Below are 14,452 nucleotides of genomic sequence, written 5' to 3'. Positions count from 1 at the left end.
AGTAGCCTGAGACAGCAGAAGAGCGATTAATGGGAAGATCCTTGGGTTTTCTTGTCCAAACAATAAGCAAGCGTGACTTTATTCAGCTTAGAAGAGCCATTGAGTGCATTAAGGCCCAAGGAGCACATTAATTAAAAGACGTGAAGCTCGTTCTTAGGCATGTGGACTGCATGGCTATTGTGGACTAACAAAGCCTACAATCCACAATAGCCATGCAGATTAGCTTTGGATTCCACATGTTAACAGATCATTTCAGGATACAATGGTTCCACATTAACATACCACACCCTCATTAGCACATTACCTTGATACTTACAGGACAATGATCAGCACATTACCTTTGATTCTTTTGCAGGACAATGACTCAGCTCAAACCCAACCCCCTTCTGACTATATATATTACTCTTCCAACACACTTTGACACTGAGAGACACTGTCCTTCAGTGTTACTCCTCTGAAGATGCCTGCCACAGCTGCTGGCGAAACGTCAGGAAAGAAAATACTAAGACCACGGTTACACAGCCCGGATAACCTACAAGAACCGATTATATATCAGTCTATACCTAACTATTCTAGCAAATTATTTGTAATTCTGAAATATCAAATATAAACATGTCTTAAAAGTAGGGGGGAATCTAAGCATGTTCTCATACTTCTTGCAGGCTACATGAATTACAATATTTAATTATTATTGTTATGTATTGAGGGGATAGAGGGGAGAAGACTGAGAGGGGATATGTTAACCATCTTCCAGTACTTGAGGGGCTGTCATATAAAGGATGGTGCCGAGTAGTTTTCTGTTGCCCAAGAAGGTCGGACCAGAACCAACGGGTTGAAATTAAATCAAAAAGAATTAGGAAGAATTTTCTGACAGTCAGAGCGGTTCCTCAGTGGATCAAGCTTCCTCGGGAGGTGGTGAGCTTAGGCAGATGATGAGAGGGAAGGCATCTTCTGGTCATTGGGTGTGTGTGTGGGGGGGGGGAAGGTAGTTGTGAATTTCCTGCATTGTGCAAGAGGTTGGACTAGATGACCCTGGTGGTCCCTCCCAACTCTATGATTCTATGTAATTCCGCTTGTGTGTACTGAGCCTTTCAAAGGCCTTATCCATATGGCACCTATCTCACCTCTATAGTTGCCAACTTCCAGGAGGAGCCTGGGGATTTCCTGGAGTTACAACTGATCTCCAGACGAGTTAGATCAGTTTCTCTGGGGGGAAATGGTTGCTTTGGAGGGTGGAATCTATGGCATTGTACCCCACTGAGGTCCCTTCCCTCACCCTGCCTTCCCCAGGCTGAACTCCCAAATCTCCAGGAATTTTCCAACTCAGTGTTTGCAACGCTATGAGTCATATCTAATGAACAAGCTTCGGATGAAGAATAGGTAGGTTCATACTGAGGGAGATGGTCAGTCCTTAGGATACCCTGATCCTAGACCATTTAGGCATATTTGGTTATTCAGATATTTTGACTCCACTTCCCCCAATGGGAACCCAAGCAACTTTCAATGTCATTCTCCTCTCTTCCATTTTATCATCCCAACAGCAACCCTGTCATGTAGGCCGAGGCAGCCTGACTTGCCCACATTCACGTAGCAAGCTGCCATCAGCAGAGAGAGCTTTCAGTAGTTGTTTATGCATGGAGAGTTTTACCTGAGGTTCGTTGCTTGCTGGACCCACACTTTCCTGTTGGGAGTCTATGCCCCAGCAGTCTCCAAGCTCAAATCAGGAAGTATTTGAATCCCCGCCCCTTGAAATGCTGCTTCGTAATTGGCTGTAGTGAGAGAAAAGTTCCCTCCTCTCCCCAAACCCAACTGCCGCATAAAAAAGAATTTTTAGAACAAAAAAACCAAAAACGGAGCAATCTGAAAAGAAGGGGGGGGGGAGAGAAATCCAAGCCTTGGTTTTAAAAAGCCTTTCTTCTTCTCAGAAGGAGCTCCAAGGAAGCAGGAAGTATCTGAATCCCCGTCTCTGGACATGCTGCTTTGTAATGGGCTGTGAGCGAAACTAAGCTTGCATGTCCCTCACTTAGCCTTTTGCGCAGAGATTTCACCCGGGTTGAGCCCAGGGGAAAGGGAAGAATCGGGTTAACAGAGGAACAGGAAGGTCTGGGATTTGTGAGGGCTGGCAGCAGTCATCTCAAATGAAGGGAAAACTCATGCATAACTTCAAGGAACAACCGAGACAGATGGGGGGCAGGGTGAACATGAGTGAAAGTACCCATGCATAAATCACCAGTGTCTCAAACACTATTTTAGCACTCTAACCACTATGCGGCGCATGGAATCCCGCAATGAAATGGCCCCGAACCGGAGAGTAAAATGAACGCACCACACACAGACCCACACTTCCCACCCACCAAAGCAATTACCATAATTCGAACACCAGGCACAGTACCTTGACACGGTTGATGTTTACCCCGCTCATACTTCCGCTCCGGTCCACGAGGAAGATGAATTCTCCTTGAGTTTTCCGGAGGTTGGGCTGGACAGTCCTCAGGTCAGGGCAGAAGTTCAACATGATGACCGGGTGATGAGGGATGTCCTTGTGGAGACGTTTCCGAATAATTTCCGTCTGCAGTGAGAAAATCGACATGGCTATGATTGTCTTTTTCTTTGAAAAAAATGTCTTTAAAACGTTGAATCTCCTAATGGACTTACTTACACCAATTGCACAATAGGTGTGACACAAACTGAACACGCACCAGATTCACTGAGTTGAAGAGGCGGGTGGAGTGGGGGTAAAAGGAAACATTGTACTGGCCTTTTGTGACCATGGGCAGCCCGTGTGGATTTGGAGAGCCGGGTTCAAATGTAAACTCTGCTGCAAAGTTCATTGGGTGGCACATGAACACATGAAGCTGGCTTATACTGAATCAGACCATCGGTCCATGAAGGTGAGTATTGTCTACTCAGACAGGGAGTGGCTCTCCGAGGTCTCAGGTGAAGGTCTTTCACAGCACCTATCACCTGGTCTTTTTATCTGGATATGCCGGGGATTGAACCTGGGACCTTCTGCATACAATGCAGAGGCTCTACTACTGATATTGGTCCTGTCACTCTCCCTTACCCCATCTTACTTCACAGGATAGCTATAAGGATAAAATAAACAAGAAGAGGAAGAGTTGGTTTTTATATGCCGACTTTCTCTACCACTTAAGGGAGACTCAAACTGGCTTACAATCATCTTCCCTTCCCCTTCCCACAACAGACACCTGTGAGGTGGGTGGGGCTGAGAGAGAGTGACTTGCCCAAGATCACCCAGCTGGCTTCATATGGAGGAGTGGGGAAACAAGTCCAGTTCACCAGATTAGCCTCCGCCACTCATGTGGAGGAGCTCGGAGTCAAACCTGGTTCTCCAGATCAGACTCCACCGCTCCAAACCAACGCTCTTAACCACTACACCAAGAGGGAACTGTGTGCACCGCCTGAGATCCTCAGAGAAAGGGTGGGCTAAAAATCGGATACATCAAAAATTTGTACCCATTTACATTCAGGGGCACTCGAGTCAAGAGGTTTCCCTCACCTCACTCAGAGATTTCTCTTTGAAAGACCTGGGGAAAGGGGCTAAACTGTGAAGAACTCCTGCCGAATCACAACAACCCATTTCCAAGGCAAGGGAAACACCGTTGCAATTGGTTTATGAATAAAAGCCCCCGCAATACCCTAGGCATTACACAGAAATCAAATGAAAGAAGACTCTGCCTGAAGGCTTGCCTTCTTTTTAAAAAGAAAGAAAAAGAAAGAAGAGGGAGCCAGGAGGGAAACAGAGAAAACTGTGTACTGGTTGGGTTATACAATAAAAAATTAAATTTAGAGATTTTACAATGATTAATGGGGAATCAGACATCAAGTAGAACATCAGGAAAGAACGGGAAGAAGAAGAAGAAGGAGGAGGAGGAGGAGGAGGAAGAGGGGAAGTAGTTTGTTTTTATACCCTGCTTTTCTCTACCCTTAAGGAGTCTCAGACTGGCTTACAATCGCCTTCCCTTCTCCTCCCCACAACAGACACCTTGTGTGATAGGTGGGGCTGAGAGAGTTCAGAGAGAACTGTGACTAGCCCAAGGACACCCAGCTGGCTTCATGTGGAGGAGTGGGGAATTGAACCTGGCTCACCAGTTTAGAGTCCGTCGCTCTTAACCACTACACCATGCTGGGTCTTGTGGTAAAGAGGTTAAAAGATGAGTTTTTAAAATAGTTTTGTAAAGCAGGGCAAAGAGGATACCAGCCAAACATCAGAAGAAATAGCATTCCACACTTAAGAAGCCACAAGAGAGTAGGCACATATGCCATAGGGAACATACTCTGCTCTGGAAATGCACAGTGCAAGTGAGCACAGTTTGAGTAAGCAGGTACTTAGCTCTCCCAAAAGGCAAAATCGGAATAGTGGTTTACTATAGAGTGGTAGCAGAATATAGGGATTGTCCCTGGTTTATTGGGACAGTATGTGGAAACTGTACTGTAATGTGGACAGCAGTTTGGTGCTACATAGCAGAATGGCTCCTATCAGCATCAAATGTGATCTCTCTTTAACCATCTGGAACAGTCCCATGTGGCTGAACGGATGCAACATCTCCACACATGCCTGGTTGTTGTTGTTTTTAATGCACATTATCCAATTACGGCATAAACTAATAAAATCTCATTAGCGGCCCACAATTCCTGAGGACATTTGTTCCACATAATCCTGCTAGCTAACAAGCATTTGCATAGCACGTCAAAGACAAGAAATTAATTCCCATTCCCTGACGTTCCCAGGCTTAATGGCGTTTCAACAAAAGAGCAATGAGGCAGCCAACGAACGCTGTGAAGAAATGAAAATAAAAATGATCAAGCAGGTCACAAGATGCAGGATTGGCCACGAATCCTTGTTGATTGTACACTGGCACGCAAACCTGGGTTTGCTGCCAAAGGTTGTGCAGAATGGCCCAACGGGGTTCTACGAACAGACACAGCTGTTCTGTAAAATGCTGCAGCTCCTTGGGAGGGGGGAATTACCCCCCAAAGCTGGGCTCCTCCTATCCTTACTTTCACTGTTCAGCTGATGATTGAAGCATAATGCTCTAACGTATGAAAGCTTTGCCCAGGTTCTGTGGTGCTTTTAAAGGGGTCAAGGGTGTAGAAAAGAATATCTTTAAAATGATATAAAATGTTTTTAGGAGAAGAATATCTTTGTTTGCAGTAAACCCAATCTCTTGCTGATGAAGCATCTTAATGCATTGTAGGTTCAAAAATGAAAATGCAAGCACATTTCTCAGTGGAAAAATCTTATTATATCTTCAAATAGCGACTTTGATCTTCCATGTTGCTGAAAGATAAACTTCTTCTGAATTACATGAATTCCAGAGCTTTTGTTGGATATTTGTACAACCATTCGTAATATCTTCTTTGGCCTCTAAATATATTGTATATATAAGGGGTCGCCATAAGTCGGATGCAACTTGATGGCACTTTACACACACATGAATATATATATAGTATGTATTGTAAATATATATTGTGAATATATCATTACCCCACAAAGATGGGCTCCTCCTATGCAGTTCAGGGCTTCTGTTGTGACCCATTGGCAGAAGCAGAAGTCACGTTGTCCAAACGGGCCCCCTTGGTTAATTATCTTGCCCCCTGAAATGCCAGCTGAGAAGGAGGTATCCTTGCCCCTACTAATCTCTGGAATGCAATTAGCGAGAAAAGCTCGTGGCATCACTGCGGCTGCAGTTCTAACTCATTTGCAGTAGACCGGGACTATCAATCAATCTGTTTTCAGACTGGAGACAGGCTGTGGCTCGGTGGAAGAGCCTCTGCTTTGCATGCAGAAGGTCCCAGTTTCAATCCCCAGCATCTCCGGTTAAAAGGGATCAGGGTAATAGGTGATGTGAGAGACCTTGGAGATGAAAAAGACCTGAGATCCTGGAGAGCTGCTGCCAGTCTGAGTAGATGCATATCCGCCTTGAGTAGGTACAGATCTTGATGGACCCAAGGTCTGATTCAGTATGAGGCAGCTTCCTGTGTGTGTGTGTTGAAATACGATGGATAGGAATAACACCACCATTTTGGAAAACTGCCTTTCCTTAGGAACTGCTGATATCATACTGCCCTTGTACAAATCTATGGTGAGGCCACACTTGGAATACTGTGTACAGTTCTGGTCACCACACCTAAAAAAGGATATTACAGAGCTTGAAAAGGTGCAGAAAAGAGCAACCAAAATGATAAGGGGGCTAGGGCAACTGCCCTAAGAGGAGCAGTTAAAACGCTTAGGGCTGTTTAGCTTGGAAAGAAGGCGGCTGAGGGGAGACATGATAGAGGTCTATAAAATGATGCATGGTTTGGAGAGAATGGACAGGGAGAAGCTTTTCTCCCTGTCTCATAATACTAGAACACAGGGTCATCTGCTGAAGCTGAAGGGTGAGAGATTCAAAACAGATAAAAAGAAATATTTCTTCACACAACACATAGTTAAATTGTGGAACTCCCTGCCCCAGGATATGGTGATGGCTGCCAACTTGGAAGGCTTTAAGAGGGGAGTGGACATGTTCATGGAGGGGTATTCATGGCTACTAGTTAAAATGGATACTAATCATGATGCATATCTATTCTCTCCAGGATCAGAGGAGCATGCCAAATATATTAGGTGCTGTGTGCTGCTGCAGCCGTCTTGTTTGGGGGCTTCCTAGAGGCACCTGGTTGGCCACTGTGTGAACAGACTGCTGGACTTGATGGGCCTTGGTCTGATCCAGCATGGCTTTTCTTATGTTCTTATGTAAGCATCTGCAAAATGTCAGTGTTTCGAATCTGTTTTCAGTCAATGACCCGACTGCAAGGAAGATCTGTTTTTTGCTGGGATCTGTGTCAGAGGATCTCACTGGTGGGCAGATGGTCTTGTTGGAGTAAGTGTTGTAAGAGAGACAGCGTGGTGTAGTGGTTAAGAGCGGTGGTTTGGAGTGGCGGACGCTAATCTGGTGAACTGGGTTGGTTTTCCCACTCTCACACATGAAGCCAGCTGACTGACCTTGGTTCTAGGCACAGCTCTCTTAGAGCACTCTCAGCCCCACCTACCTCACAGGGTGTCTGTTGTGGGGAGGGGAAGGGAAGGTGATTGTAAACCGGTTTGATTCTTCCTTAAGTGGTAAAGAAAGTTGGCATATAAAAACCAACTCCTCCTCCTCCTCCTTCTTCTTCTTCATGTGAGACAACAGGGCTTTTTCCAAATTCAATCTGCCGATTCTCCAATTGTCTCAGCTGATACTTTCCCCTCTCCTCACCTTTTTCTCAGCACTGGGGTCCTTCTTTGTCCCTTTAATGAAATCACTTCGCCCCTTCAGGTGTTGCTCATACTCAGTGGAGGACATGTCACCTTCTTCCATCAAAACATGAGGCATGTGAGGCTCTGGAGGGCCAGACAAGAACAAAAATGAGGGGAAGGAAAAGAAAGCAGACAGAGTGGTTTATGTCTTGACAGACACTTTTAACTGTGGCCATGTCAATCTGCTACCGCAGTCTTGTGACACATAGCCAACACATATGTTTTTATGAGCCTCAATATACATGCTAAAAGTCGGCTACACCACAGGCAACACAAATTTATTGTATCATGCAATGTACTTTGTGTGAGATACTGCTGAAATGGACAATTGGGAAAACTTCCCCTCAAGGGAACCAGTAGTAATTTAGGGGTGACCTTAGACCAAATCTGAACTTCAAATCAAACCTTTCCCTCATTTCTTCAGAAAGTGACAAAGAACATTCTTTAAATTCAGGAGGAGTCTGCACAGCTTGCTTACCAGGTTTCTTGAACTATCACCTCCTGTTAATAACTCAAAAGGGGTTTTAATCTCTTCGGTTCCCTGAGGAGTACCACTACAATTATGTCTAATTTGCTGAAACTGAAGTAATTAAGGTCTCCCACTTCCTATAATAGTTACTTGTTCAAATGATATCATTATCTAATACATTTCCTGAAGTATAAAAAGCAGAGTCCAAACCACCACCACCCCCAGCAAAAAAAGCAAACTCCACACTTTGGGCCTCAAAACTGATTTAACTTTATAGCAGCTGGTCGTGTCTGAAGATCATTTATGGAATGTACCTTTCCTGTCTCTTTCCTAGAATCATATATACAGCTTTTAAAATCAGGTTTTCATGGTTTTATCTGGATAAAAGCACTCCTTCAAGAAGTCCAGCAGATATTTCTTAATATCATCTCTTCTTCTTCTCTTCATATATACACTGTGTTGACCATAGGAGGCCTAGTAGGCATGGCATTATACCCCACTGAAGTCATGGCTCAGTGGTAGAGAATCTGCTTGGCATGCAGAAGGTCCCAGGTTCAATCCCCGGCATCTCCAGGTAAAGGGACTAGGCGAGTAGGTGATGTGAAAGACCTCTACCTGAGACCCGGGAGAGCCACTGCCAGTCTGAGTAGGCAATACTGACTTTGATGGACCAAGGGTCTGATTCAGTATAAGGCAGCTTCATGTGTTCATTTGAAGCCTCTCCCTGTATCAAACCCCGCCCTCCTCAGGCTCCACCCCCAAATCTCAAGATATTTCCCAACCCAAAGCTGGGAACCCTACACAGTAAACTGATATTAAGGTAATCCAGTTTCTAGAAGATACAACGATTTGTGCATAGTTTGGAAGGGAATGCCATGGGCCTCATGCTTCAAACGATGAAACAAGAACACTCCATGTTTCCTGGAGAGCAGAGGACAAATCCTTGTTGGAGGAGAACACCCCCAACCGACCAGTCCCCAAAGTCTCAGAGAGTACAGCCCACCTACCACTGGGATGGATCAATATCTCCACAGGCCGGTCAAAGGTATGCTTGTTGGCGAGAGTGATCGCAATGCTCTTGGCAGATCTGGCTGAAGGATCGGCATCGGCTCGGATTTCATGAGTAGGACTTTCGACTCCTGGTTGGGGAAAACCAATGGAAAAAGAAGGGGAGATCCTAACGGAAGTGCGTGGAAGGGGCGGGATGAGTCCCACAGTTCTGATGAGGCATTTCTAACCCCCAAGAGGCTTCTCCTCAAAACTTTGTGACCTCCACTTAGACCACTTTGCTCTTTGGTTCAGCTTTCTTCATTGTCCAGCTTTCACACCCAAGACATAGTAATGGGGAATATACTATAATAACAATAACAATAATAATAATAATTTATTAGGTCTATGACTGCAGTCTTGCACCAAGGAAAGAGGGAAGGAGGGGAACACAAAGGAAAGATAGGAAACATAAAACGTAATAAACATAATAAACATAAGACAATATTAAATTAACAGTGCTAAAAACCAGGCGTCAGCCCGATAGAAAAAATTCCCAACTAAAATAAACTAGGGGCGGAGTGAACTAGCTAAAAGTTGCCAGAGGTAAGCAATGGGGAATACTATGGCATGAATTAACCCCAAGATTAGCCCTGTGTTAAATCTCATAAGAACATAAGAAAAGCCATGCTGGATCAGACCAAGGCCCATCATGTTCAGCAGTCTGTTCACACAGTGGCCAACCAGGGGCCTCTAGGAAGCCCACAAACAAGACAGCACCTAATATATTCGGCATGCTCCTCTGATCATGGAAAGAATGGGTATGTACATATCATCACTAGTATTCATTTTGACTAATAGCCATGGATGATGGATAGCCCTCTCCTCCATGAACATGTTCACTCCCCTCTTAAAACCTTCCAAGTTGGTAGCCATCACCACATCCTGAGGCAGGGAGTTCCACAGTTTAACTATGTGTTGCGTGAAGAAATACTTCCTTTTACCAGTTTTGAATCTCTCACCCTCCAGCTTCAGCAGATGGCCCCGAGTTCTAGTATTATGAGAGAGGGAGAAAAGCTTCTCCCTGCCCACTTTCGTCAGCTTACCTGCAAGTAAGCATGGCCCCCTGATTTCCAGGTAGAAGCTGAACTCATATTCAGTGGGGTTGGTTGCTTCTGTCTCCAAAAGCCGGGCCAAACAGAATTTACCGTCGAGATCTGGAGTCGATGTGCCACAGTAGTGCCTGTCTCTGCTAAGGGGAAGACAGTGTGTCAAGAGAACGCTTTTGCTGATTGCATCTTGCAATTGGTAAAATTCAAGACAAACCTATCAACTGATTAGGTTAACAGGGGCACCTGCTCTAGGTACACCTGGGACAGGACAGGTGTAAAATAATAACAGTTTGCCTTCCATACGGAATCATTATGTATGCGTAAGACCTCAGGATCACTAAGACCGCCCATGCCTGGACTTCAGAATTTTGTATCTCTATTTCCCTCCTCTCCACTGCCCTAATTGTAGTCTCCTCCCTCTCCTCATAACCCATAATTTACTAATGATGGGACATCATCATGTTTCTCTGCATTGGCCAATAGGGTTGCTTGTAGGGTTGCCAGGTCCCTCTCCACCACTGGCGGGAGTTTTGGGGGCGGAGCCTAAGGAGGGTGGGGTTTGGGAGGGGCGGGACTTCAATACCATAGAGTCCAATTGCCAAAGCAGCCATTTTTCTCCAGGTGAACTGATCTCTATCGGCTGGAGATCAGTTGTAATAGCAGGAGATCTCCAGCTGGTACCTGGAGGTTGGCAACCCTAGGTGAGGGCCTTGTCTGACTCACCTGGAGCATTCTGCTCTTGTTTTTTGCTGTGTGATTTCTGTGAGTCCTGCCCTGGCAGAGGGTATTTGGGGTCTTGGCAATCCTACAATGTGAGGAGTCTATCCCATATGTGTCCCCCTCTCCATCTGCAGCGCCAACAAACCCAGCAGGAGTCTTACAGTCGAAGGTGATGTCCAGAGAGAATGGTGGTAGCGTTGGTCACGTTCTGGGGGACCTTGGGGACACACACAGCTGGAAGGAGGACCCTCACGGCCCCACTGGGGAGGGTAGGCAGCTCTGAGGAGGTGCTGATGCAGATAGACACGCTTTCCTGAGGCGGCACCAGGCCCAAGTTGGCCACGAAGACTATCCTCTCCAAATCCTCATCTAGCACAATACGCCCTGCATTAAAAATGACAACAAGAACAACCACCCACGCTGGTGAGACACCAAAGCAAGATTTCCTCTGGCACCTACCGTATATTGCAGGCAAGATCCAAGGCAGTTCTTTTTGTATTATTATTATTATTATTTCCCATAATATTTTAGTCCAACATTTCAACAATTAAAAAGAGTTCTTTGACATTTTAAAAAAGACAAATAATATTGTTGATAATACATTATACTTTAAATTAATCAACTGTTGACCTCCCCTTCACCCCCTTCCATCTAATAATAAAATGTGTACTTTTTTGCATAACAGTACTAATCCCGATATTGTATTATACAGTAAGATATTATCACTTCATAGACTCATGTAAGCTATACTTATATTTCATTAAAACATACATTTCGTTATTAATATGATAATAAGAAGATTATAAAAAGGATTAGATCAACAAGTAACCTTTAAACATTCCCATTTGAAATTCATTTTCACAATAAGTTCTCCATGCCTCCCATTCCCCCAAAAACTGTGCATTGTCTTTTTGATTTATCAGCGCTGTGAGTTTCGCCATTTCCAAGGCAGTTCTCATTCAGGATGAATGGTTTAGAGCATGTGCAGAGTTCCCTTCCATAACAGGATTGTTAACTTTGAAGATCAACGGTAATTCTAGGAGAACTCCAGGCTTTACCTAGAGGTTATATCAAAATAGACACTACTGTGTACTAAATAGTTGAATGGGGAATAGTTCCCCATGTTTGGCCCACGTTTTCAAATTCGAGATAAAACAGGTCTCTGAAAAAGTGGGCAAAACGTGGGCAAATGCAGGGGTAGAGCGAGGCGACCTCTGACTGTCTGAAATGGCATGCATAATGAACACAAAGACCCAAAGTTGTGGGAGGGGTGGCGGTGAGGGAAACAGACAGGCATAAAAGACCTGTAAGAAGAAGCAGCGTTGGTTTTTATATGCCGACTTTCTCTTCCACTTAAGGGAGACTCAAACCGGCTTCCCTTCCCTTCCCTTCCCCACAACAGACACCCTGGGAGGTAGGTGGGGCTGTGAGAGCTCTAACTGAGCTTTATCTTGCCCAAGGTCACCCAGCTGGCTTAGGGTTGCCAACTGCCAGGTAGTAGCAGATCTCCTGCTAATTCGACTGCTCTCCAGCCGATAGAGATCAGACCACCTGGAGAAAAATGACCACTTTGGCAATTGGACTCTATGGCATTGAAGTCCCTCCCCTCCCCAAACTCCCGCCGGTTGAGAAGAGGGACCTGGCAACCCTAAGCTGGCTTCATGTGTAGGAGCGGGGAAACAAATCCAGTTCACCAGATTAGCCTCCGCCGCTCATGTGGAGGAGTGGGTTCTCCAGATCAGACTCCAAACCACCGCTCTTAACCACTACACCATGCTGGTGCATCCTGGTTGCCTAGCTTTTCCATATCCCTTAGAAAACCATCTGCCTGGGCCTAAGGCAGATAGGGCTAGCATTCTTGGGGCGAAAACGCACGGTCGCTTTAGCCTCCTTTATTCCCTGTTTCAGCCAGGATTCAGCCAGGATCAAACGCACGTTCGGCGAAACGCATGCATTCGATCCTGGCTGAATCCTGGCTGAAACAGGGAATAAAGGAGGCTAAAGCGACCATGCGTTTTCGCCCTTGGTATCCTGCCTCCTCTATGGGCCTGGAAGCTTCCCAGCCGAGCAGTCGGCGTTACCATCCCCTCAAGGTGCTCTTGTAAACATTTGTCTCACCACCTTCACCCGGAGCCCTTCCGCTGCAGCAATCAACGTAGCAATCGTCGATCTTGGCTTTGTCCTTGATCTGGACGGTCACCGCCCGACTGGAAATGACTGCTTCGAAGCCAACCACGGTTGTGTATTCATCCAGCGGATAGACAAAGAGGCCTGGGGAAAGGGAAGCCGTCGCTCAGGAAAGCCGACAGAGACGATACCGGCCACCAGACCAACCACATGCCTGGTGTCAGAGGTCGTCAGAGCCTGACGGGTGCCAAGGGCCAGACCGTTTGAGGGTCCCGTTTACTGGGATCCAGTGGGAGGCATCAAGACTCGCTTTCCTGGGCGGGTGTGCAAATGGTATCGAGAAATGCCAGGTACAGACCGTTGTTGAAGCTGTCTTAGCGGGCAGTGGCTTTGAGTACACCAGCACTGAATTTTGTGAGATCGTGCAGCTCTATGTGCGCTTATGATGAACAGGAAAAAGAGTGTGTTTTTATACCCCGCTTTTACCTTAAGGAATCTCAAAGTAGCTTACAATCACCTTCCCCCCCCCAGAAGAAGAAGAAGGAGGAGGAGGAGGAGGAGGAGAGTTGGTTTTGATATGCTGATTTTCTCTTCCTTCTAAGGAGAATCAAACCGGTTTACAATCTCCTTCCTCTCCCCACAACAGACACATCGAGGGGTAGGTGAGGCTCAGAGAGCTCTAAGAGAACTGTGACTAGCCCAAGGTCAACCAGCTGGTTTCATGTGGAGGATTGGGGAAACCAACCCAGTTCATCAGATTAGAGTCCACTGCTCATGTGGAGTAGCGGGGAATCAAACCCGGTTCTCCAGATTAGAGTCCACCACTCCTAACCACTACACCAACAGGCACCTTGTGAGGTAGGTGGGGCTGAGAGAGTTCTGAGAGAACCGTTGTGACTGGCCCAAGGTCACCCAGCTGACTTCATGTGGAAAAGTGGGGAATTGAACCCAGTTCTCCAGATCAGAGTCAGCCACTATTAACCACTATACCACACTGGCTCTTGACACAAACCCACAAAAAGGCACAGAAGTAGGCAAGAGGGCAAGTTCCCCTGACCTTCAAAAGGATGGCTCTCCGAGTTGCCGTAGGTGAGCGAGGCGGTCATCCCAAAGGCATAGCCGCTGACACAAGAGGTGACCTCCGAAGCTGTGAGTGGAAGGGGGCTGTTACTTGTCTGGTTGATAAGTCCAGGCATCCTGTTGACTGTATCTGGATATATATATTTAAAAAAAAAAGAAAAAAAAAGAATAGAAGAAGAGTTGGTTTTTATATGCCAATTTTCTCTAACTTTTAAGGAGAATCAGCCTGGCTTACAATCTCCTCCTCTTCCGCTCCCCACAACAGACACCTTGTGAGACAGGTGGGGCTGAGAAAGTTCTGAGAGAACTGTGACTATCTCAAGGTCACCCAGCAGGCTTCATGTGCAGGAATGGGGAATCATACCCGGTTCTCCAGATTAGAGTCCGCTGCTCTTAACCACTACACTGCATCAGCTCAGGAACGGGACCCTGCCAGGAGCCCAGATGCCAACTCTGTCCCCATATCCATCCAGACAACCTTATTAAAGAACCTAAGGACTTCACCTGCTCATCTGTCAATATGATATATGCCATCAGCCGCCAAGAACGCCCTCCTGCTCTCTACACAGACAAACAGGTCAGGCGTCATATAACAGAATAAACAGACACAAATCTGGCATCAGAAATGACAGCATTCAGAAGCCAGCTGGAGACGAT

General features: G+C 46.0%; 1 protein-coding gene across 1 annotated transcript in view; it reads right to left on the bottom strand.

The window, feature by feature from the left end:
* VWA5B1 (von Willebrand factor A domain containing 5B1) overlaps positions 1–13,911 on the bottom strand; it is a 49,112-nt gene extending 35,201 nt beyond the window's left edge. Inside the window, exons 1-7 of the mRNA XM_056865361.1 lie at positions 13,773–13,911; positions 12,710–12,859; positions 10,750–10,972; positions 9,863–10,008; positions 8,777–8,908; positions 7,260–7,384; positions 2,393–2,569 (exon numbers count right to left, since the gene is read on the bottom strand). Of these exons, the coding sequence (XP_056721339.1) occupies positions 2,393–2,569; positions 7,260–7,384; positions 8,777–8,908; positions 9,863–10,008; positions 10,750–10,972; positions 12,710–12,859; positions 13,773–13,911 (1,092 nt within the window). The remainder of the gene's footprint in view (positions 1–2,392; positions 2,570–7,259; positions 7,385–8,776; positions 8,909–9,862; positions 10,009–10,749; positions 10,973–12,709; positions 12,860–13,772) is intronic.
* Positions 13,912–14,452: the final 541 nt, after the last annotated feature.

This window comes from Euleptes europaea, chromosome 19 (assembly GCF_029931775.1).
Source record: "Euleptes europaea isolate rEulEur1 chromosome 19, rEulEur1.hap1, whole genome shotgun sequence".
NCBI classification, from domain to species: domain Eukaryota; kingdom Metazoa; phylum Chordata; class Lepidosauria; order Squamata; family Sphaerodactylidae; genus Euleptes; species Euleptes europaea.
Note: the sequence above shows the minus strand (reverse complement) of the source record. Positions and strands in the feature narration are given on the sequence as shown.